This window comes from Protopterus annectens, chromosome 4.part0, assembly GCF_019279795.1.
Source record: "Protopterus annectens isolate FY-2018-M chromosome 4.part0, PAN1.0, whole genome shotgun sequence".
NCBI lineage: Eukaryota > Metazoa > Chordata > Ceratodontiformes > Protopteridae > Protopterus > Protopterus annectens.
Genome location: NC_056733.1, coordinates 754,153,031 through 754,174,725, shown reverse-complemented (window position 1 = coordinate 754,174,725; position 21,695 = coordinate 754,153,031). Strand labels below are relative to the sequence as shown.

Below are 21,695 nucleotides of genomic sequence, written 5' to 3'. Positions count from 1 at the left end.
TGTAGGTTCATTGACAGGACGGAGCTTAAAAGTGGTTGACATAATGGTATGGAGGAGGCTGGACATCCAATGTATCCAAGAGACAAGATAGAAGGGCAGCAGTGCAGCAAAAACATTTGGAAAGAATAGAAAGGCGATAGAAAAGACAGACCAGGTTAGGAAGGAATACTGGTTGGCTAACAGAGGCTACGAAAGGCATTGCAGTAGCAAAGAACAGACCATCATAGGTACTCTGTTGGCTTCTGGAAAGTGACCCAGTAGATGGCACAAGTCAGAAACATAAAGAAGATAGCCAGTAGCCAGGCACCCTTCAGAAGGGATGCCAACAACAACTTGCTCCAGTCCACAAGACATCAGAGGCATATGGAAGGAGTACTTCCAGCAGGTTCTGAATGATGAAACCCCCACAGAAGCTGTACTTCTACAGACAGCCTGCAATGAGAGAAGAAGAGTCCACCATAGACGTAAAAATAGCACTAAGGAAAAGAAGTCGGAAAGCAGCAGGCTCTGAGGTCAAGCAGATACAATAAAGATGCTGGATGAGATGGGGAGAAATTGCTCGTGAGGGTACTCATAGGAGTGTGTAGAGAGATGTATCCCATATGACTGGAAAATCATACTCTTACCAGTATACAAGATCAAAGGGGACATCTATAACTGTGGGCAATGCAGAGCTATCGTACTCCTGTCACATTGCACGAAAGATCTGGAGAGGGTGATTGATGAAACTGATAAGAGTAGAAGGTAAGATGGGATATGAGCAGTTCAAATCAGGATGCAGCACAGTAGACCCAATGTTTGTGGCGAGACAGATGAAAAGAAGCTAAACATGAGGGAAGAGTCCAACTGGGCATTCCCAGACTTCGAAAAACCATTTGATAAAGTTCCAAGAAAGCTAAATTGGGAAGTTTTGCAGAATTTCAAAGTACTAGAAACATTGGTAGAATTAGTGAAGGCTATGTACAAGGACCCAATGACTCAAGTACAGACTATGTTTGGTCTCAGAGGGGTTCCCAGTGGGGAGAGGGTATGCATCAGGGTTTTTAGCTCCGAGCCTACTGTTAATACTGGTGCTGGACTACATTAGCAAACAGGTTGGAGGGGACAGATCAAAAAAGTTGTATGCAGATGATGTGGCATTACAGGCAGACTCTGTGCAAGAACTTCAGCAAAGGATAGGAGAATGGAATGTATAACTGAAGGCACATGGGATGAAATTGAGTACAGATAAGATGCTGGTAATGGCAGCAAACTGGGGAAATCAGAAGAAGCTGAGAATTAAGATAGCAGAGAAGATAGTGGCACATGTTAACAACTTCAAGTATCTGGGAGGGGTGGTTGAGGAGAATGGAAGTCTGAATGAAGAGCTCAAAGCCAGAATCAGAGGGGCTGCAGCCAACTGGTATAGGTATAGTGTCAGGTGTGTAGTGTATGACAGAAGAAGCTGCTGAAAAGTATGGTGCACAAAACAGTGGTGCAGTCAGTGCTACTATATGGTACAGAAACTGGGCAGTAAAGTCAGAGCAGATGAGGAAGCTAGAGGTGATGGAAATGAAGTGCTTCAGATGGATGGCAGGATGCACATTGTGGGACAGACAAAGAAATGACATAAGAGCAAAAGCCAAAGTAGCTCCTTTCACAGAAAAGATCAGAGAACAGATTACAGTGTTTCAAGCACCTGTGCAGAAAAGTAGAAGACAATCTGATGAAAAAGATTTGGGACAGACAGGAGGAATGCAAGAGGAAATTAACGTTTCCAGCAGAGAGGTGGATAAATTGTGTGAGAAGATCTACGACAGTCTGGCATGAGTGCCAAAGGAGGCAGGAGTATTGCATTGAATCAAGAGAGATGGTGACAGTTAACATGACACCCTGGCCCTGTGTAGAAAATTGGGAGGAAAAGGGGGATAATGGGGGAATGGATGGAGGTTGAAGGAGCATATTTGTGTTCCCTGTGAAACTGCTGCTGTTAGCACCTCCCCAGCATGGTTATGCTGAGTTCTCTGCTTGAATCTAAATCTTCATGTGAAATGCAACCTTTTCGTGTTATCATTCTGACTGCAACCTCCCCCCCGCCATTTCCAGTTGGACTGCACTGTAGACTAGTAACTTGGTAACATGGTCAAGAAAATATATAGTCCCAGCAAAAGAAAAATCACCAGTCTTCTGAGCTCTTCATTCCATGTTACTAGTTAATAATGCCCAAACCCCAATGTATCCCCAGGGAAGAATTCACTCAACCTCAACACCTTTCTTTAAAAAAAGATAATTACTCTTAACTTCCACTATCAAATTACCAGTCAGGTCTAATGATTTAAACAGACTGCAGTTCTTAAAGTATTAAAAATGGTATGGGGTCCCCAAGACTGTCTTCACTCATCCAGAGCCACGTCATGGGGAGAGGGCTACTGTCACAACTGTTACAACAATTCACACTCCAAAGCAGATGAAGGGGCTAATGGGAGCCACTGGTAAAATATGACAAAAGGGCATAAGCAAGTGAAATTTGGGACTCGTGTTATAACGAGCCAGTGGAATGAAGAGCTCAGAAGACCGGTGATCTTTCTTTTACTGGGACTATATATTTTCTTTACCATGTTCTCAGGGCATTATTGACCATATTTAGAGGGTACTTTTCATATGTCTTTGTTTAGTGTTTTGGGGTATATGCTGAATAATGGGATTGCACTGGGGTTTGTAGGGCAATGATGACTAATAGTTGGTGCTTTGTTGATCCGGAGATTTGGGATACATATTTCTGAATTAGTGAGCTGTTGCTTAGGCATATTCAGCCTTCTAGTCTCCTCTTCTGTGCTAGGGCTTATAATCTTGACAAATCTAGTTGGGGGCATTGGATATATTTCTGTTTGCCTTGACTCTCTCAGATGCTTTTACCTAGTAGGCTGTGCTCTTTAAATGTACCTGGTTGTCTGATACTCCAACACAGCTTGTACCTTGAAAATTTCTACCAGAAAAGGTATTGCTGAAAACTGAAATTACTAAATCATCATCAGCAGCCCCCTTTTTCTCATTTTTCTACATGGGGTCAAGGTATCATGTTAACTGTCGCCAATGCTCTCGATTTCAGTCCCACACTCCTGCCTTCTTCAACATCATGCCCGACTGTTGCAGATCTTCTTTCACGCAATCCATCCACCTCTTTGCTGGATGTCCTTGCTTCCTCTTACCTTCTTCCTGTCTGTCCCAAATCTTCCTCGCCAGATTATCTTCTGCTTTTCTATACATGTACCCAAACCACCGTAATCTGTTCTCTTTGATCTCTTCTGCAATTGGAGCTACTTTGTCTTCTGCTCTTATGTCCTTATTTCTTCGTCAGTCACCTTTCTCAGGTACTTTATTTCCATCACCTCTAGCTTCTTCAACTGTTCTAACTTTACTGCCCAGGTTTCTGTACCATACAGTAGTACTGGTCACACCACTGTCTTGTACACCTTGCTTTTCAGCTACTTTGGCATTCTCCTGTCATAGACTACACCTGATGCTCTATGGCAGTTGGCTGCAGCCCCTCTGATTCTAGCTTTGACCTCTTCATTCAGACTACCCTTCTCCTCAACTACTCCTTCCAGATACTTGAAGCTGTTTTACCTGTTACACTATCTTCCCTTCTATCTCTGTTCTCAGATTGATTTCCCCAATTTGATGCCATTACCACCATCTTATGTGTACTTAGTTTCATCCCATGTACTTTCAGATTTGCATTCCATTCTCCTATCCTTTGCTGAAGTTGTAGCTCAGAGTCTGCCTGTACTGCCACATTGTCTGCATACAGCAGCTTTTGTTGACCCATCCCCTCCAACCTTTTTGCTAATGTAGTCCCTCACCAGTATGAACAGCAGTGGGCTCAGAGTTGAACCTTGATGTACACCCACTGGGAAACCCTCTGTGAGGCCGAACACTGTTTATACTTGAATCGTTGCGTCCTTGTACATAGCCTGCACTAATTCTACCAATGTTTGTGGGACTTCAAACCACCACAGAACTGCCCAGGTCAGCTTTCTTGGCATAGTGTCATATGCTTTCTCCAAGTCTAGGAATGCCCAGTTGGAGTCTTTCCTCATGTCTAGCTTCTTCTCAACTATCTGTCTCATTGCAAGCATTGGGTCAATTGTGCTGCATCCCGATCTGAATCCAAACTGCTTATCTCCCATATTACATTCTACTACTCTGTGTATCCATTTTTAAATCACCCTGTCCATAACTTTCATGCAGTGTGATGGCAGTTTGATGCATCTGTACTGGCCACAGTTGTGGATGTCCCCTATGTTCTTGTACACTTGCACGAGTATGCTTATTCTCCAGTCATCTGGGATGCGCCTTTCTTTCCACGCTGTTCGTACCCTCAGGAGCCATTTCTCCCCTCTCACCCAGCATCTTCATCATGTCTGCTGTGACCTCATCTGAGCCTGCTGTTTTCCCTGCTTCATCTTCCTTAATGCTGTTACTTCTTCTAGGGTGGTCTCCTCCTCTTCATTCATCGTAGGCTGTTTCTGGGGCCTTACATCTTCTATGGGGTTTTCTTCATTCAGAAGCTGCTGGAAATACTCCTTCCATCTTCCTTTGATGCCCTCTGGGCTGGTGAGCAGTTGGTGCTGGCATCCCTTATGAAGGGTGTCTGACTATTTTCTGTATCTTTCTGTCTTTGCCTTGCAACCTGATATAGTTTCTTTGTGCCCCTTACTGAGTCACTTTCCAGAAGTTGGTACAGTGCCTCCAATGCCCTATTCTTTGCTATTGCAACTTATTTCTTAGCTTCTTTGTTAGCCAACCAGTAGTCCTTTCTAGCCTGGTCAGTCTTTTCTGTCTCCCACTTCTTCCTACACTCCTTTTTTCTTTTGATGACTTCCTGGACTTCTGCATTCCACCACCAGCTTTCCTTGTGTACATTATTTCCGTACCTGGCTCGGCCACATATCTTTTCTGTAGTCCTAATACGTGCTGTTTTTAGGAGATGCATTCTTCTTCAACTCCACCTATTTCCTCCTCTTCTTGGGGTGCTAGAGACCGGAGTAATTCCTTGAACCTTTGTACTTTCTCTCTAGTCAACTTCCAGGACTTCAGTCTAGTCTCTGTTGACCTTGGAGCCTTCTCTGACCACTGCTTGCAGCTGATTGTGGCAACTAGTGGTTTATGCTGTGGGCCACTGTTTCACTGGGTATGACCTTGCAATCATGGATTCTGCCCCAGTGCCTTTTCCTTACTAGGAGGAAGTCTACCCAAGTTGCATATTGACTGTTGTATGTGATCTTGTGACTCTTTCTTTCTGAACCATGTGTTGGCTACTATCAAGCCATTTGCCAGACAGAAGTCTAGAATGGCTTCTCCTTTTTTATTCCTGTTGACCCACCCATGTGGACCCAGGCAGTCCTCATATCCTCTTCTGTCTGTCCCGATATATTCATTCAAGTCACCCATTATCAACATCATACTGTCATGCTTTATCGAGTAGGTCTTGTAACTGCTGTCTGAATACACTCTCTTTTCCTCACTATCACAACCCTGCTGTGGGGCATAGGCTGTGACTATGAATATTACCCTATCGTTACACTGGAGTCTGACTGCCAGGAGTCTGTCATTAATCCTGATATCCCTTACTGCTTTCTGAAACTTCTCTCTCACCACAATTCCTACACCATTTCTAGCCTGCCCTCCACCCAAGTAGTAGACTCTGGATCCCAAGCCAGGTGGCTTTGTTGCACTGCCCTTCCATCTTGTCTCCTAGATGCATTGGATGTCCAGCCTCTTCGTATCATCATGTCATCCACTTCCAAGCTGTGTCCAGTCAGTGAACCTACATTAAGTGTAGCAATTCTCAGTTCATGTTTGGGAGGTTGGTTGGTTTTATGTCCAGCTTTCGCTCAGTAGAGCTATCCCAGGTAACCTCAGGCTGGGCAACTAGACACCGGCCAGCCAGTAGCTTATTGATCCAGGGCTGCTGGGCTTTATGGTGGGCACACATTGGCCAATAGGGGCACATATACCCTTTCCACCATTAGCATGGGTCCCTGGCGTGGGTCAGAGTAGGCCGGGTCCTCAATCCACTTATCACCGGTAACTAGCCATGCCTATTTTAGCGACATTAGTCAACATGACCGAATCACCTAGAGCCATATTTTACACCGTCTAGGGGCTAGCCCGGCCATGGCGTGCAGTCTGTGAACCATGTTCTCCTGTCTTGAGGATACTGCACACCACAGTAGATGCCCAAAACGGTTGGTCTGTACAACTCTTCCCCCTATAGGGCACCATGTAGAGTCTGTGCTGCTGCAGAGTACAAAACTGTATGGGTGGGACTGGGAGACTGGCATCGTAAACAGAATGAAAATGCTATAGTGTGCAAAAAAATGCAGGGAAGTATGCTTGCAGAGGTACTCTTGTTGCCATTGCTTAAATGTATACCTTGCTAAAATATACATGTAAATATATTTTTAATTACTGTAATTCATACTGTACTAGTACAGCTCCTCCTTTGAGGAAGGCATTGAAGCAAAAATGCAACACACTTTGTATTCTAACGGTATTAATTTTGCATTCTTACTATAGACTGAATATCGTAACAAGTGCGAATTTCTAATCGGCATGGACCTTATAGGCAAAACCAAAACCATAGGATTTCGTCTTGCAAAGTATAAGGGTGGAACATGTGCTGTTGTTGAGCCTTTTGACACTATTCACATTCCTGCCATTACAAAGTCAGTTGTGAAAGCTTTTCAGGATTATATTAGGTAAGTGTTTCAAACTTCTCCTTTGCTTGTAGATATTGAAAATTTTTATAGAAGTTTATTTGTGAGACAGACTTTTCATAGAAGTTTATTTGTGAGGCAGACTTCATTATGTAGCAGATAAAAATGGGGAAATTAATTTGTTGGGGTTGGGAGATCATGTTTTTAAAGTGGAAAAGTTTTGTTTTGTTGGGGGGGGGTTCATGTTGAAGGTAAGGACTTTGAGTAGTCCTTAAACAAGTAGTTTCTGTTGTCTTTATATTGTTTAGCAGTATTGCATGCATATGGACTGCTTAACAGTTTTGTTCACAAAGGTGGCTCCCTAGTTTTGGCTTTGGGTTCTGTATTTTTCATTTATATAATCACCAGAGCACCAGAAGTCTTTACCCTTTTATTGCAGTTAATGCTGTGCAGTTTGCTGCATTTTAAGTCGCACCTCAACCCAAATTTAAAGTTTATTTCATCAGAGTGAGTGCTTTCCCCTTTACTTTACATGTAGCAGTGTAAGTTGTTTTAACCTTTTTTTTTGTTTTTTAGTGCATTCACTAATTGCTAAACTTTACATGCCCATTAAACTTTGTTTTATCACATTAGATGATGATCTTCGTGTTTCACTGTTGCAGTCATCACACTTGGGTTATCTGCCTGTAGGTAGCCCTCAGTCGGCCCGAATACCAGAGTCTTGGGATTTCTGCGTCGGTTGCTGTCACTTCTTCCATGATGTCAGGTTGTCAGGGGTGTAAAACATGCAGCCGACGCCATTACATCCGCTTTTCTTGCAGAGCGGAGCCTGAAGCAGAAGCAGTTTGCAAGTGCCAGTCGGCCGCTACCTGCAATTTTCATTATTCGAGTTTCAGACATGAAGTCTTCTAAAGCGAAGTACCCCACTGGGGATCCTTTTTTTCTTGTTCTAATCAAGGTCAGAAAAAATTAATAGTTGTCTTGCCCGTGGAAAGCAAATACCTCACAGAGATTTTCATTCTTACTGTGTCACCTGTTTAGGCCCAGAGCACGACGTTCCTTGCTTTTGGTTTTGTGCCCTGTTTAACTCCCAAACTATTCGTCTGGTTATCTTTGTTTCTAAATTCTTTTGCTCTTATTCTCCGTATTCCAAAATGGCTTCGATAAGCCATCAGACTACTGATCTTCCAAAAAAAGTAAGGATAAAGACAGAGACTGTATAAGTCCAAAACTGCAGACGACGCTTCCATTAAGCTAGTCGCCATTCTGCCAGTACTCAGTGAGGCGCATTTGCAGCCCCTGATACCAGCTTCTACAGACTTGCAGGCCTCTACTGAGACCCATTCGGCGGAGTCCAGTAATGCCGCGAGATGCTTCTTCGACTATGAAACCTGCGGCTGTCTCTACCTTGGATGGTCCGGAGCCGCTGTGCAGGCACCAGCTTCGGAGGGTGTATTTAGACCTTCCAATGTTCATATTAAACAGACTACTTTTTTTCAGACTAAAACTACTGAATTTCTCAAACCCAGAGTTCACACTACACCTAGGAAACAAGATGACCAAAGTGCATTCTCAAGCTCCCTTGCCTCAGAAACAAATGCTTAGAATGGCTGAAGACCTTATTACTTTAATTAGGGGAAGCCAGCCTTCCCATTCTAAAAGACAGAATTGATTTTCCTTCTGCTTCTTCAGATCATGAGTCTGATGACTGTGACCCCTCTGATTACCAGGACATGCCCTTATCTACCTGTGAGGATTCTGATGCAGAGGATTCCATTCCCTCTGCCTCCCCACCAGAGGATTTTTCTTTCAGTGAAACCCTGCATACCCTCAGAGAGCATTTCCACTGGGAGTGCTAGGACTACCCACAGTCCAAAAAGAGACTCCGGGAATTTTTAAACTTGCCTCAGCACAGGCCTCTAGCTATCCCTCCTGTTTGGAAATTGTAAATGTCTTCATGGAATCCAGTCTTACCCCTGATACTTGCCCACCAGCTCCTAGAAAACCTGACAGGTACTACAGAGTACCTGACTCTCACAAATTTCTATTTAAGAATCCTACTGTAGATCCAGAGACCATTTCCCAGGGACCTAAAGACATTAAGTCTACTACAGCCAAAAACCCTACCCCTTTGGACAGGGATTCTAGGGTTTTAGACAGATGGGGAAAGAAGGTATGCATTTCTGCTACTCTTGCCATCAGGGCTTTAAATTTTGTCAGTTTCACATGTTGAAGTACCAGCAACATATTATGGAATTAAACAAAAAATGATGTTGATTACGGATTGTGCAAAACATAAACATTTACAAGATTTAATGCATTCTGCAAACCGGGCGGCCACAGTGGTGCAGCGGTTAGCATTGCCGCCTCACAGCAAGAGGTTCTCCAGTTCAATCCTCTGCTGGGGTGCCTTCTGTGCAGAGTCTGCATGTCCTCCCTGTGGTCACGTGGATTTCCTCCGGATGCCCTGGATGTTCATCGTGCATACAGCTGCAGTCATTACAGATGGGTTCTCCTGCCGTTAGGCAGGTCCTCGGTCGGCCGAATTCCAAAGTCCTGGTCCGGCGTCGGTTGTTGTTGCTTTCTTTCCTGACGTCAGTGCGACAGGGGTATATAAGACACAGCCAACGCCATTTTCTTCAGTCTTTTTTGCCGCGCGGTGCCTGAAGCAGAAGCAGTTCGCAAGTGCTGGTCGGCCAGCTCCTGAAATTACGAAAATTTGGAAACCGAAGTCGTCTTTAAAGCTAAGTACCCCGTTGGGGAAACTTTTCTTGCCTCAGACCGATGTCAGACAAAGTTAACAATTGTATTTCTTGTGGGAAGCAAATACCGCATAAGGATTTCCATTCCCTCTGTATACCTTGTTTAGGCCCAGACCACGACGTCTCGGGCTGTCGCTTTTGTGTTACTTTCAATAAACGCACTATTAAGCGTCGGGCAGAGTTCGCCCAGCACTTTTTTGGTAAAGCTTTTAATTATAAAATGTCGTCGGAGACTCCGAGTACTGGTTTGTCCAAAAAACACAAGGACAAAGACCGACACGCGAGGTCCGCGGTCTCCACCGACACCACGCCAAAACTGGCTACACGTGGTCCGGTTCTCAGCGAGGCACCTACGCAGCCCCTGACTACCGACGACACTTCTCTGGCGGTGTCTTCTGTAACCGAGACCGCAGGTTCCTCGGCCCATACCCTGACTACAGCTACCGAAGCCACTGTGAGTGTTGAGCCTCTTAATGTGGACAGGTCCACTTCCACCCATGGTGTCTTCAGACCTTCTTCTTCCTTTTCCATAAAGGCCTTTACTAAGTCTAAATCAGCCATGCATTCCAAGAGGCCTGTTGCACAGGGCCCATCTCCAGGCCCCATGCCTAAAAAGCAGATGCTCAAAATGGCTGAGGATTTAATTACTCTTATCAGGGGTTCCCAACCCCCTCCGGACAAGAGACCCAGAGTGGAGGAAGATTCTCCCTCTTCTGACCAGGGCTCCATTATTTCAGAACATTCTGATGAAGAGGAACACTCTTACTCCCCTTTAGAAGATTCTGATGCAGAGCAGTCCATTCCTTCTGTCCCCCCCCCCCCCCCAGAGGATTTTTCTTTCGGGGAAACCTTGCATACCTTGAGGGAACACTTCCATTGGGAAGGCCAAGATTTTTCAGATTCCAAGAAAAGGCTTAGGGAATTTCTTTTGCTACCTCAGCACAGACCTCTGGCGATACCTCCTGTCTTGGACATACTTGATGATGTTTACTCGGAGGCTTGCCTTAATCCGGATTCCCTGCCTCCTGCCCCAGTCAAGCCTGATAGGTACTACAGAGTTCCTAACTCGCACCAATTTCTTTACAAAAGCCATAATGCTGACCCTGAAACCATTTCTCAAGGCCCCAAGGGAATGAAGGCCTCTACTGCTAAGAATCCATTACCTTCCGAGAGAGTCTAGATCCTTAGAAAGGTGGGGAAAAAAGGTATATACCTCGGCCACCCTAGCCATGAGGGCCTTAAATTGTCAGTTCCATATGCTTAAATATCAGCAGTTTCTGTTATCACAATTAAGGAATAAAATGTCACAACCTGAACAACCAGATTTGAAGGAGTTGCAGGATATGATGCATAGTGCAGAACAAGTGGGTAAACACCTTACAATGTGGCTATGATGCTCTAGAGGCCTCAAGTAGAGCTGCTGTTACAGGATCAGTCATTCGTAGACATGCCTGGCTTAGAGAACAAACCTTGCCTGATAATGTTAAAGCTAAACTACTAGATGCTCCTTTACAAAAGGATGTATTATTTGGTACTAATGCTGAGGAGATACTACGGAAAATGGAAGAAAAAGCTAAATCTATGCAAACTGTCAAAGCTTTTCTACAGGTACAACCACCACGTTTTAGCAGAAATTGGCCTTCAAAAAACTGGTCCTTTCCGGCCACGGACAAGCCCCAAAGAGGTAGATACAGGCACAAGGGGCAGAGGACAATCTCAAGGATCATATAGAGGCAGACAATGGCAATCTCCAGCACCAAGAGGTGGCGAAGACAGTGCACAACAATACAGGAAACAAACCCAGTGACTTTCCCCTTTGCATGCCAAGCAAGGCTCAGGTGGCAGCACCCTTGGGAGGAAAGCTGGCATTATTTTCAAAAAATTGGCATATTGTCACAAAAGACAAATGGATCCTGGACATTATAAACAGAGGCTACAGATTTCATTTTCACACACTTCCAAAAATGAGAGGCATGCTGAACCTGCCACACAGTCAAAGGGCAGAGGCTCAAATACAAATTTCAAAGCTCATGGACATGAAAGCTATTCAAGAGGTACCTACTCATGAACAAGGTCAAGGTTTTTATTCCAGACTATTCCTGGTACCAAGGAAGGGAACCGATTGGAGACCCATTTTGGACTTCTCCATCCTAAACACATTTCTACTCGTACCAAAATTCACGATGCTCGCCTTACAGCAGCTTCTTCACATGCTGGGCAAGGAGTCTTGGCTGGTAACATTGGACCTCAAGGAGGCATACCTGCATGTCCCAGTCAGACAAAGCTGCAGAAGATGCCTCAGATTTCTTGCAGGTTCAATCCACTATCAATTCTTTGCATTGCCCTTTGGCTTATCTACTGCGACCAGAGTATTCACTAAATACCTGGCATCAGTAATTGCCTACTGCAGACTTCAAGGGATACAAATTTACCCTTATTTGGATGATTGCTTGATCCAAGCGGACAGCAAACACATACTTCTGGAACATCTGGCTTATGTAACATGGTTATTGAATTCTCTGGGATACACAGTCAACAAAGAGAAATCCAGGCTAACACCATCTCAGAAAATAATTTTCCTGGGTGCCAACTTGGACACAAACACCCAGATGGCCTATCTTACGCCAGAAAAACAGGGACAACTAACTCAGTACTTCAAGATGCTAGCAAATTGTACCAGGCTAACTGCAAGGAAATTCCTGCAGGCTCTGGGCTTCATGGCATCTTGTATTCTTCTAATCCCATGTGCAAAGTTGCATATGAGGAAACTTCAATGGTACCTAAAAAACCTATGGTCTCAACACAGCCACAGTTTGGAAACAATAATACCACTAATTCCATGTTTGCAAAAGGAATTTCTATGGTGGGCCCAAGCATACCAAACAAACACAGGTCTTCCATTCTGCAAGCCTCAAGCAAATCAAGTCATCACAACAGACGCCTCAGACTACGCCTGGGGGGCACACATGACAGGTGCATTCAGGGCAAATGGTCCCAAAAGGAAAAGCACCTTCACATCAATCAAAAGGAAATGCTAGCAGTGATAAATGCAATTACAGCTTTCAAGGACCTCCTGCATCCAGGGCAATTATTGATAAGAACAGACAACACCACAGTAATGTGGTACATAAACAAACAAGGAGGAACACATTCATACCCCCTGTGCAGGCTGGCCATGTCACTTTGGAACATGGCTCTGGAATGGCAAATCGAGCTTCAAGCGCAGTACCTACCAGGTTTGGAAAACACGCTGGCAGACAATCTAAGCAGAAATATGACAGACCTGCACGAATGGAAGTTGCATCCTCAAGTGTTTACAAAGATAATCCAAGCGTGGGGAAGGCCAGACATAGATCTCTTTGCCTCCCACAAGAATCATCAATTGACAAAATTCTGCTAAAGGACATTTCATCCAAAGGCCTGGAGAGTGGACACCCTTTCTTTCAGTTGGGCAGCACGGACAGTTTACGCCTTCCCACCTTTGCCTCTACTGCCCAAGGTGCTCTTGAAAGCAAGAGCAGACAGACCAAAGATGATACTGATTGCTCCAGACTGGCCAAGACAACACTGGTGTACCCACTCCTGAGGAGCCTAACATATTCTCCTCCCTGGACCCTACCTCTAATGCCTCTTCTCCTGACTCAGCACAGCTACAAAACTCTTCACAGTCAGCTGAAAACACTCAATCTGGCTGCATGGAAAATTCCTTAACACCACAACAGACCCTACTCTCCAAGGAGGTGCAGGATGTCATTTTGGAGGCCAGAAGGCCATCTACTAGAAAAGCTTACTCCGCAAAATGGAAACGGTTTTGCTTGGAATGAGAAAAGGGCCAGGATCCTAGAAAACTGAATTTGCCTCAGATATTACAGTATCTAGCTGAGCTGTTGAACAGTGGACTTTCATTTTCCTCCATCAAAATCCATGCCTCAGCCATTTCTGCAGAATACAACACTGATCCACCCTTATTCTCTCACCCACTCTTAAGGCAGTTCCTCAGAGGGGCTAAGAATATAAGACCTCCAAGGAAACAACCAGTACCAGCCTGGGATCTTAATTACATTCTAGAAAAATTAACATTGCCTCCCTTTGAACCAGCTGCCTCAACAGATTTGCAATATTTGTCCTGGAAAACAGCTTTCCTTCTGGCTATTACCTCAACTTGTAGGGTCTCGGAACTACAAGCCCTCATGGCTGTGCAGCCCTTTCTCATCTTCCATCAGTACAGGGTTTCCCTATGAACCAACCCGTCATTTATGCCTAAGGTAGTATCCAGGGTAGCTTTAAATCAGGCCATACACTTACCTACCTTTTACCCCAATCCTCAAAACAAAGAGGAAAGGCTGCTACATTCCTTAGACATCCATAGACAGCTACGTTACTATTTGGACAGAACAAAGCCTTTCAGGAAATCAGAACAACTCTGTGTCCTATGCTGTAGGAGCTCAAGGGAAGCCAATTTCCAAACAGACAATTTCAAAATGGATAGGCCACTGCATACGGTTTTGTTACTCCTTTCATGGTAAATCTGTACCTGCAGGCATCAGATCCCACTCCACAAGGGCCACAGCTACCTCTGCAGCCTTCCTCAGAGGAGTCCCTACCAAAGATATTTTGGAGGCAGCCACTTGGAGTTCTGTGCATACCTTCACTAAACACTACCACCTACCTTTATACTCTAAAACTAGAGCAGGCTTTGCCACTGCTGTGTTGCAGGGCATTCTGGCTCCTCCCAGTTCCACCTAGTGCCTACCACCCTTGGGATTCTACCCATCTGTAATGACTGCAGCTGTATGCACGATGAACATAGTACAGTTTTGTACCTACCATAAATGTAGATGTTAGAGTGCTAATACAGCTGCAGTCCAGGTTTCCCTCCCTCCTTCCCCTCTGGGTACAGACCTAGTGGCTAACTCCTCATCTTACAACCAGATTGGGTTATCCTTCTATGGTGTATTTGCTTGCAACTACTGATTTTTGATTATATTGCATTGCATGATTATATATAATAATATATACATATAGATATATATATATATATATATATATATATATATATATATATATATATATATATATATATATATATATATATATATATATATATATAGCCTTCCTTCTGGGGGCACCTGACATCTGGGGCAAGAAAGACTGAAGAAAATGGCGTCGGCTGTGTCTTGTATACCCCTGTCGCACTAACGTCAGGAAAGAAAGCAACAACAACTGACGCCGGACCTGGACTTTGGAATTCGGCCGACCGAGGACCCGCCTGACGGCAGGAGAACCCATCTGTAATCACTGCAGCTGTATTAGCACTCGAACATCTACATTTATGGTAGGTACAAAACTGTACTTTTCCTCCCACATCCCAAAGACATGCTGTGGGTGGATTGGACACTGTAAATTAGCCCTAGGTGTGATTGTGTGCATGTGTGTGCCTTCTGTGGAAGGTTGAGTGCTAGGCTGGCAACTCAACACAGTAAAACTCCACTGCCAATCATGAGCAGACAGGTGATCCGCTGTGGCAACCCCTAACCGGGAAAAGCCGAAAGAAGAAGTAGTAGAATGCATTCTGCAAACCAAGTTGGAAAACATACTTTGCAGTGTGGTTGTGATGCTTTAGAAGCATCTTGCAGGACTGCTGTCACTGGGTCTGTTCTTAGGAGGCAAGCTTGGCTAAAGGAACAAATCTTGCCAGACCACGTCGAAGCAAAATTGCTAGATGCTCCATTAAACCAAGAACATTTGTTTGGCACCAAAGCAGAAGTTGTTCTTAAAAACATGGAGGAAAAAGCTAAATCTATGCAAACTGTTAAAGATTTCCTACAGGTACAGCCACCTAGATTCAGTAGGCATTGGCCTTCAAAAAATGGTCCTTTCCAGTCCCTCCCTGACCTTCAGTCCAAACCCAGGGGCAGCAGACCACCAAGACTACAGTCTCAGGGTATGCACAGATCTAAACCCAATGGAGTGTTCCCACCTCAAAAACTGGGAGTGGTAAGCCGCCATCCTATGGAAAAAGTTCACAATGACTTGTCCTTCATCCTTCCCAGCCTTGCCCAAGTACTTGCACCCCTAGGAGGAAAACTCACCCTGCATGCAAAAAACAGGGCTCAGATTCTACTTCCACTCTCTGCCAACCCCAAGCAGATTGCCAGACCTCCCCCAAACCAGTGAGCAGAGGCCCAAAAGCAAGTACTTTCTCTTCTCCGTATCAAGGCTGTTCAACCTGTTCCAACAGAGCAACGGGAACAGAGTTTCTACTCCAGACTGTTTCTAGTGTTCAGAAAAGAAAACTCTTGGCGCCCTATCTTGTATCTGTCAATTCTCAACACCTTCCTGGTGGTTCCAAAATTCAGAATGCTTACACTCCAACAGCTGCTTCTTATGCCAGCCAAGGACTCCTGGCTGGTTACCCTAGACTTAAAAAAGCTTGTCTGCACATCCCCATAAAGGGAATCTTACATGAAATATCTACGTTTCATGGGAGGCTGTATGCACTATTAGTTCTCTGCACTTCCCTTTGGCTTATCTACTGCGCCCAGTGTATTCACCAAATGCCTGGCCCCAGCCATTGCATACTGCAGGCAGAGAAAAATCAAAATTTACCCATACCTGGATGATTGCCTGATCCTGCCAGGAAGTGCTACTTCAGCACCTGACATTTGTAAAGAAACTTCTAACTTCTCTGGGGTATATCATCAACAAAAAGAAATCACATCTGGTACCCAGCCAAAAAATTGTATTCCTGGGTCCAAGTTTGAACACAACTTCCCAGATGGCATTCCTCACTCCAGAAAAACAGGTTTATTTGACAGACTACTGGCCACCCAAACCCAGCTATCTGCAAGAAAAATACTGCAAGCCCTAGGGTTCATGGCCGCTTGCATTCTACTAATTCCATATGCAAGACTGCATATGAGGAAACTTCAGTGGTACTTGAAAAGTCTCTGGTGTCAATATTCTCAGGACCTGGAAACAATGATTCCTATCATTCCTTGCCTAAGGACAGAGTTCCTGTGGTGGGCAGAGGCCTGCTACCACAACAAGGGACTCCCTTTCACTCAACCCCCCGCCGCCCAAACTCTGGCAACAGATGCCTCAGACTATGCATGGGGGGGGGAGGCATATGGAGCCCAAGACAAATGCACCTGCATATCAATCAAAAAGATGTTAGCTGTACAGAATGCACTGACAGCCTTCAAATACCTTATCTTTCCAGGACAACACTTGATAACACAACAGTTATGTGGTACATAAACAAGCAGAGGGGAACTCATTCCTACCCACTCTGCAGGTTAACGATGGCTCTGTGGAACACAGCCTTGAGCAATCAAGTGCACCTGCAAGCTCAATTCCTGCCAGGAAAACTAAATTCACTGCAGGCGACTTTAGCAGAAATCTAATGGACCCCCACGAGTGGAAACTGGAACCCAAGTCCTTCCAGCTTCTGCTCTTCTGGTGGGGGGGCACCAGAGGTGGACATCTTTGCCTCCCCCCAGAACCATCAACTGAGCAAACTTTGTACCAGAACTCCCCACAGCCAAGCATGGAAAGTGGACGCCCTGTCCTTTACATGGGAAAACCTCTCAATCTATGCCTTTCCCCCTCTGCCCCTCCTCTTGAAAGTACTACTCAAGGTCAAACGAGACGAGCCAAGGGCAGTCCTGATTACACCAGACTGGCCCCGACAGCACTGGTACCCACTTTTATGCAGTCTGACAGTAGTTCCATCCTGGTACCTGCCTCAGACCCCTTCCCTGCTGTCCCAGCAGGAGGCCAGATTTTGCATCCTCAGCTGCAAACCCTGAACCTAGCAGCCTGGCTCATCCCCTGAATACATCACCAGCAACCCTCAGCAAACAGGTGCTCGATGTCATCACTAGGAAATCCTATTAAGAAAAATGGAAAAGATACTATTCTTGGAGCCAGTCTCGGGGAAAGGACACAACTGTGCTCACCTTACCTCAAATCCTAGATTATCTATCAAAACTGCTCCACAAAGGCCTGTCCTTCTCTTCAGTTAGGATTCATACCCCTGCCATCTCAGCTTATTACAATACTGTGCCATCCCTCGGGTCAAACAGTTCCTGAGAGGAGTTAACAACTTAAGACCCCCGAGGAGAGCTCCCACTCCAGCCTGGGACCTTAACTTTGTACTAGAGAAGCTCGCCCCCTTTGAGCCTGCTGCTACAGCAGAGTTAAAATTTCTCTCTTGGAAAACAGTCTTACTTCTAGCCATCACTTCATCAAGAAGAGTGTCTGAGTTGCAGGCCCTCATGGCTGTGGAACCCATTATCTTCCATGCGGACAGGGTATCCCTCAGGACTAACCCATCATTTGTGCCCAAGGTGGTGTCAAGTGTGGCTTTAAACCAATCCATCCATTTACTAAACTTTTTCCCTAATCCTAAGAATAAAGGGGAAAGGATCCTGCACTCCTTGGACGTGCACAGGCAGCTTAAGTTCTACCTTGACAGGACTAAACCTTTCAGAAAATCTGACCAGCTGCTAGTCAGCTTTGCTACAGGGGCAGAGGGCAAGGCCATTTCAAAACAAACCATCTCCAAATGGATAGCACACTGCATCCATTTCTGCTACAAACACCATGGAAAACCTACCCCACAGGGGATCAGAACCCCATTCCACATTAGAGCTACCTGAACCTCTACAGCATTTCTCAGGGGAAGTCCCTACCAGGGACGTCCTGGAAGCTGCAACCTGGAGTTCTGTACACCCCTTCACCAAGCCTTTGCCACTTGCCTATCTTTTCTAAATCCAGAGCTGGATTTGCTACAGCAGTCTTACAAGGCCTGCTAGCCAGCCCTTATACTTTTGGACTGCCTCCACCCTTCCTTAGCTTTATGAATCTAGTCAAATGTGATAACTGCAACTGTAAAACATGAAGAACATAGTACAGTTGTGTACACTTACCATAAATGTAGATGTTCGAGTGTATTCACTGTTGCAGTCCTGGTTACCCTCCCTCCAGCCCCCTGACTTTTCTATATATTCTACCTATTCCCTTTTTTGGCCATATTTTATGGCGGTGGTACTTACTTTTTACTGGAAGTGTTCCACACCATGTAATTGCTTCCTATTTTGGTGGCTACTGACACCTGGGGCAAGAAAAACTGATGTAATGGCGTCGGCTGCATGTTTTATACCCCTGATGACCTGACGTCATGGAAGAAGCGACAGCAACCGACGCAGAAATCTGAAGACTCTGGTATTCGGGCCGACTGAGGGCTACCTGCAGGCAGATAAACCAAGTGTGATGACTGGAACACTGAATGCACTCGAACATCTGCATTTATGGTAAGTGTACACAACTGTACTTTCTTCTTTAGATCATTCCTGCAATATTGGTTTTTGATGGGAGATATCTTGCCAAGGGTACCATAAGCCTTGCCAGTTTACAAAGTCTTGGGCTCCTTTTTCTTGCACCGTACTAATTTTTTTTCCGATAGTAATTTTTTATTTCCGTAGTGCACCAAATACAAAGCTGGATAGATCACACAGTAGAAATACAATAGTGGTTACACATCAATTCCAGTACTGCTAAGGCAAGTCTAATGTCTATATACAATATTTACAAAAAGAGCTACTAAACCTTAATATAAGGAAATTAATATAATGTGTAGATTCAAATTACCTCATCTAAATATATTAACATACAGTCTAATGCCATTCTGATGTATCAGGCTTAGTTACACTCTAACCGCCGTTTGAGTTGCTTCAATGTTACAATACTTAAGCTAATCCCCGAATATGTAATCAAAGATGACTTTCCAGAGTTTCTGATAATAAGGTCGTTTTTTAGCTTTCCTAATAAGTTTTTGAGAGGATATATATGATGTCATGGAATGAATTTAGGAAGATGGCAACATCTTGCACCATTCTTCTGACTGTGTGCTGGTATGTAAGGAACGTTCTGGCCGAAATTTCCCAGAACTTTCTTGCTGCCTGTAAGTGAAAGAAGACTGTGGCTCTTACTGCGATCTTTCAGCTCTACAGACGGTGACAGTTTTCATTCGTTATGGGCAGATAAGTATCCTTGCTCAAGACCAGTTCATGTTTCACTTATTTTTTAACAAAAAATTGTTCCGTTTCAGTAAGGCTGTGCTACCAAAGATATTGATGGAGGAAGGACAAAAGGAAAATGGAGATGCTGAAAGAAGAGAGAGTTGTGGAGGGAAGATGGCAAAGGGTTAAGTCACCAGGAGCTGATGGGATGACCTTGGAGGATTGGTCGGTGGTAAAAAAAAAAAAAAAGTCACCCTCCTCTAGATTCATATTACTTAATCATGACTGAAAAGTTTTCACACCTGTGATGGCAGAAAGAGTAGAAGTACATTTTCCTAGAATTATCCTTGTACTGTCCAGACAGAACTAAATCATTTTGATCTTTGGATCAATTGTTCATTTCTTGTGAAGGTAAGAAGGGGCAACCTATGTCAAGACAGATTTCTTCTAAATGGATGTCTAAAGCTTGTTATACTTGCCATACCAAAACTGTTCCAGGCAGGGTCAAGGCCCACTCTGCTAGGACTTTGGCTTCATCTATGGCTTTTTGGAAAGGATGTCCTCCTGTACATACCTTTACAAAGCAGAACGAGTTTGATTACTTCTCTAGGTCTAGATCAGGCTTTGCTAGAACCATTCTCCAGGGGCTTCTGGGCTGTTCTTCCACCTCCCCAATGTAGTTGATTAGGATAATCTACTCGTGTATCTAAGGCTACTGCAGCAATGATCAATGTGATGAACAGAAGACATTTCTGTAAGTTAAACTTACTATAACAGTAGATGTTCGAATGATGACTGCTGCTGCAGCCACTCCCCCGCTTTTTTTTTTTTTTTTTTGTATTTTTATGCCAGGTTGCGGACATTTTTTTTTTTTCTGGCATTGTCCTTTCAGGGCTCAGCCTCTCTGTGTCTGCTTATAGGAAAACTCTGAAGGGCTTTGCACCCAAACTTGTCTTTTAGTCAGCTCAGCTCAAGCTGCTTGACAGTTTAGGCACATGGAAGGTTTCCTGAAGCTTTGGATGCTGTCCAGCTGTTTATATTCTTGTCAGGTTATAACCCATATAGCTAAGGCCTCTGCAGCCGTGATCATTCAAACATTTACTATTATAGTAAGTGACTTGTGCAATTGTACACCTCATATCAAAAATTAATTTAGGTTATGATAATATTGGTGAACAAAGCTGGCAGACTGACACCCCCCTGAATAAATATCGGGAGGTTGTGAATTTAGGCTCTGGATTAAAAAAAAAAAAAAAAAAGCATGCTGGCCAAGGGTGAGGGAAAGTGGAATGATTGTTAAAAATGGAAGAGATGGTTAGAAATGTGGGCAGACAGGTTAGGAATAAAGTAAATAGTAGTATGACAAGAGGCGTTTAAACGTGAAAGATAAATTTAAAACATTGGGTTAAAAATATGCGAGTAATAAGCTTATATATGGGACAGTTCTAGAAGTGTCAGAAACTATAGGAGTTAAAAGCTGAGGTTTAGAATATTAAGTGGTTAAGACTGACTGTACACTAGTTATTCATGGATGTGCACTCGGTGGGGGGGGGGTTGGTATAATGGTTCAGGTGTTTGATTAACAGACACAAGGTACAATGCTTGATCCTAACCCTTAGGAAGGATATTGGCTAGACTTAGAATGGCCAGTAGTTATTTATTAAATTATGAAGCCATGCATCTAAAGAAAAGGGAAAATTAAATTTCCCTTTACTAAAGAAACTTACCCAAACTCTGCCACAACTTGCTGTGATGGAAAGGTTGGCTTGCTTTTGTGTTTTGTGTTGCTTGTATTTTGTATATAGAGTCATTTCCTTTGCAGTGTGTTTTAGTTGTATTCTGTTTTTAATTGTATATTTAAACTAGGAAAGAGACCACAGCTGTGTCTCGAGTCACACACACATTTTTTATCCACCCTGGTGCTGTTGTGTGTTTAAACTCAACTGTCATTCTAGTTATTTGCCCCTTATGTTAATTTGGCCATGTATCTCCTTCCCTCTCCTCTTTCATTAGCTATTGTGAATAAACACAAAATTATCATGTTGTGAAATCACTCCCTTTCAGCTATTAAAATTTATTGGCCATCCCACTTTATTCCATAATGCCAAAATACAAACTGCTCAACCCTTCCGATCTGTCTTGCTCTTTTAAAATTAGTGGCTCTCCACTTGAATAGCTAAAGCTCAAGTTACCCCATCTTTCATGTC

At 44.1% G+C, this 21,695-nt stretch overlaps 1 protein-coding gene across 2 annotated transcripts in view; it reads left to right on the top strand.

Moving 5' to 3' along the window:
• The window catches only part of TRMT2A (tRNA methyltransferase 2 homolog A), an 826,498-nt gene that overhangs the window by 288,886 nt on the left and 515,917 nt on the right, over positions 1 to 21,695 (top strand). For both annotated transcript variants that reach the window (XM_044068710.1, XM_044068711.1), the window contains exon 4: positions 6,562 to 6,743. In XM_044068710.1, coding sequence (XP_043924645.1) covers positions 6,562 to 6,743 — 182 coding nt within the window. The remainder of the gene's footprint in view (positions 1 to 6,561; positions 6,744 to 21,695) is intronic.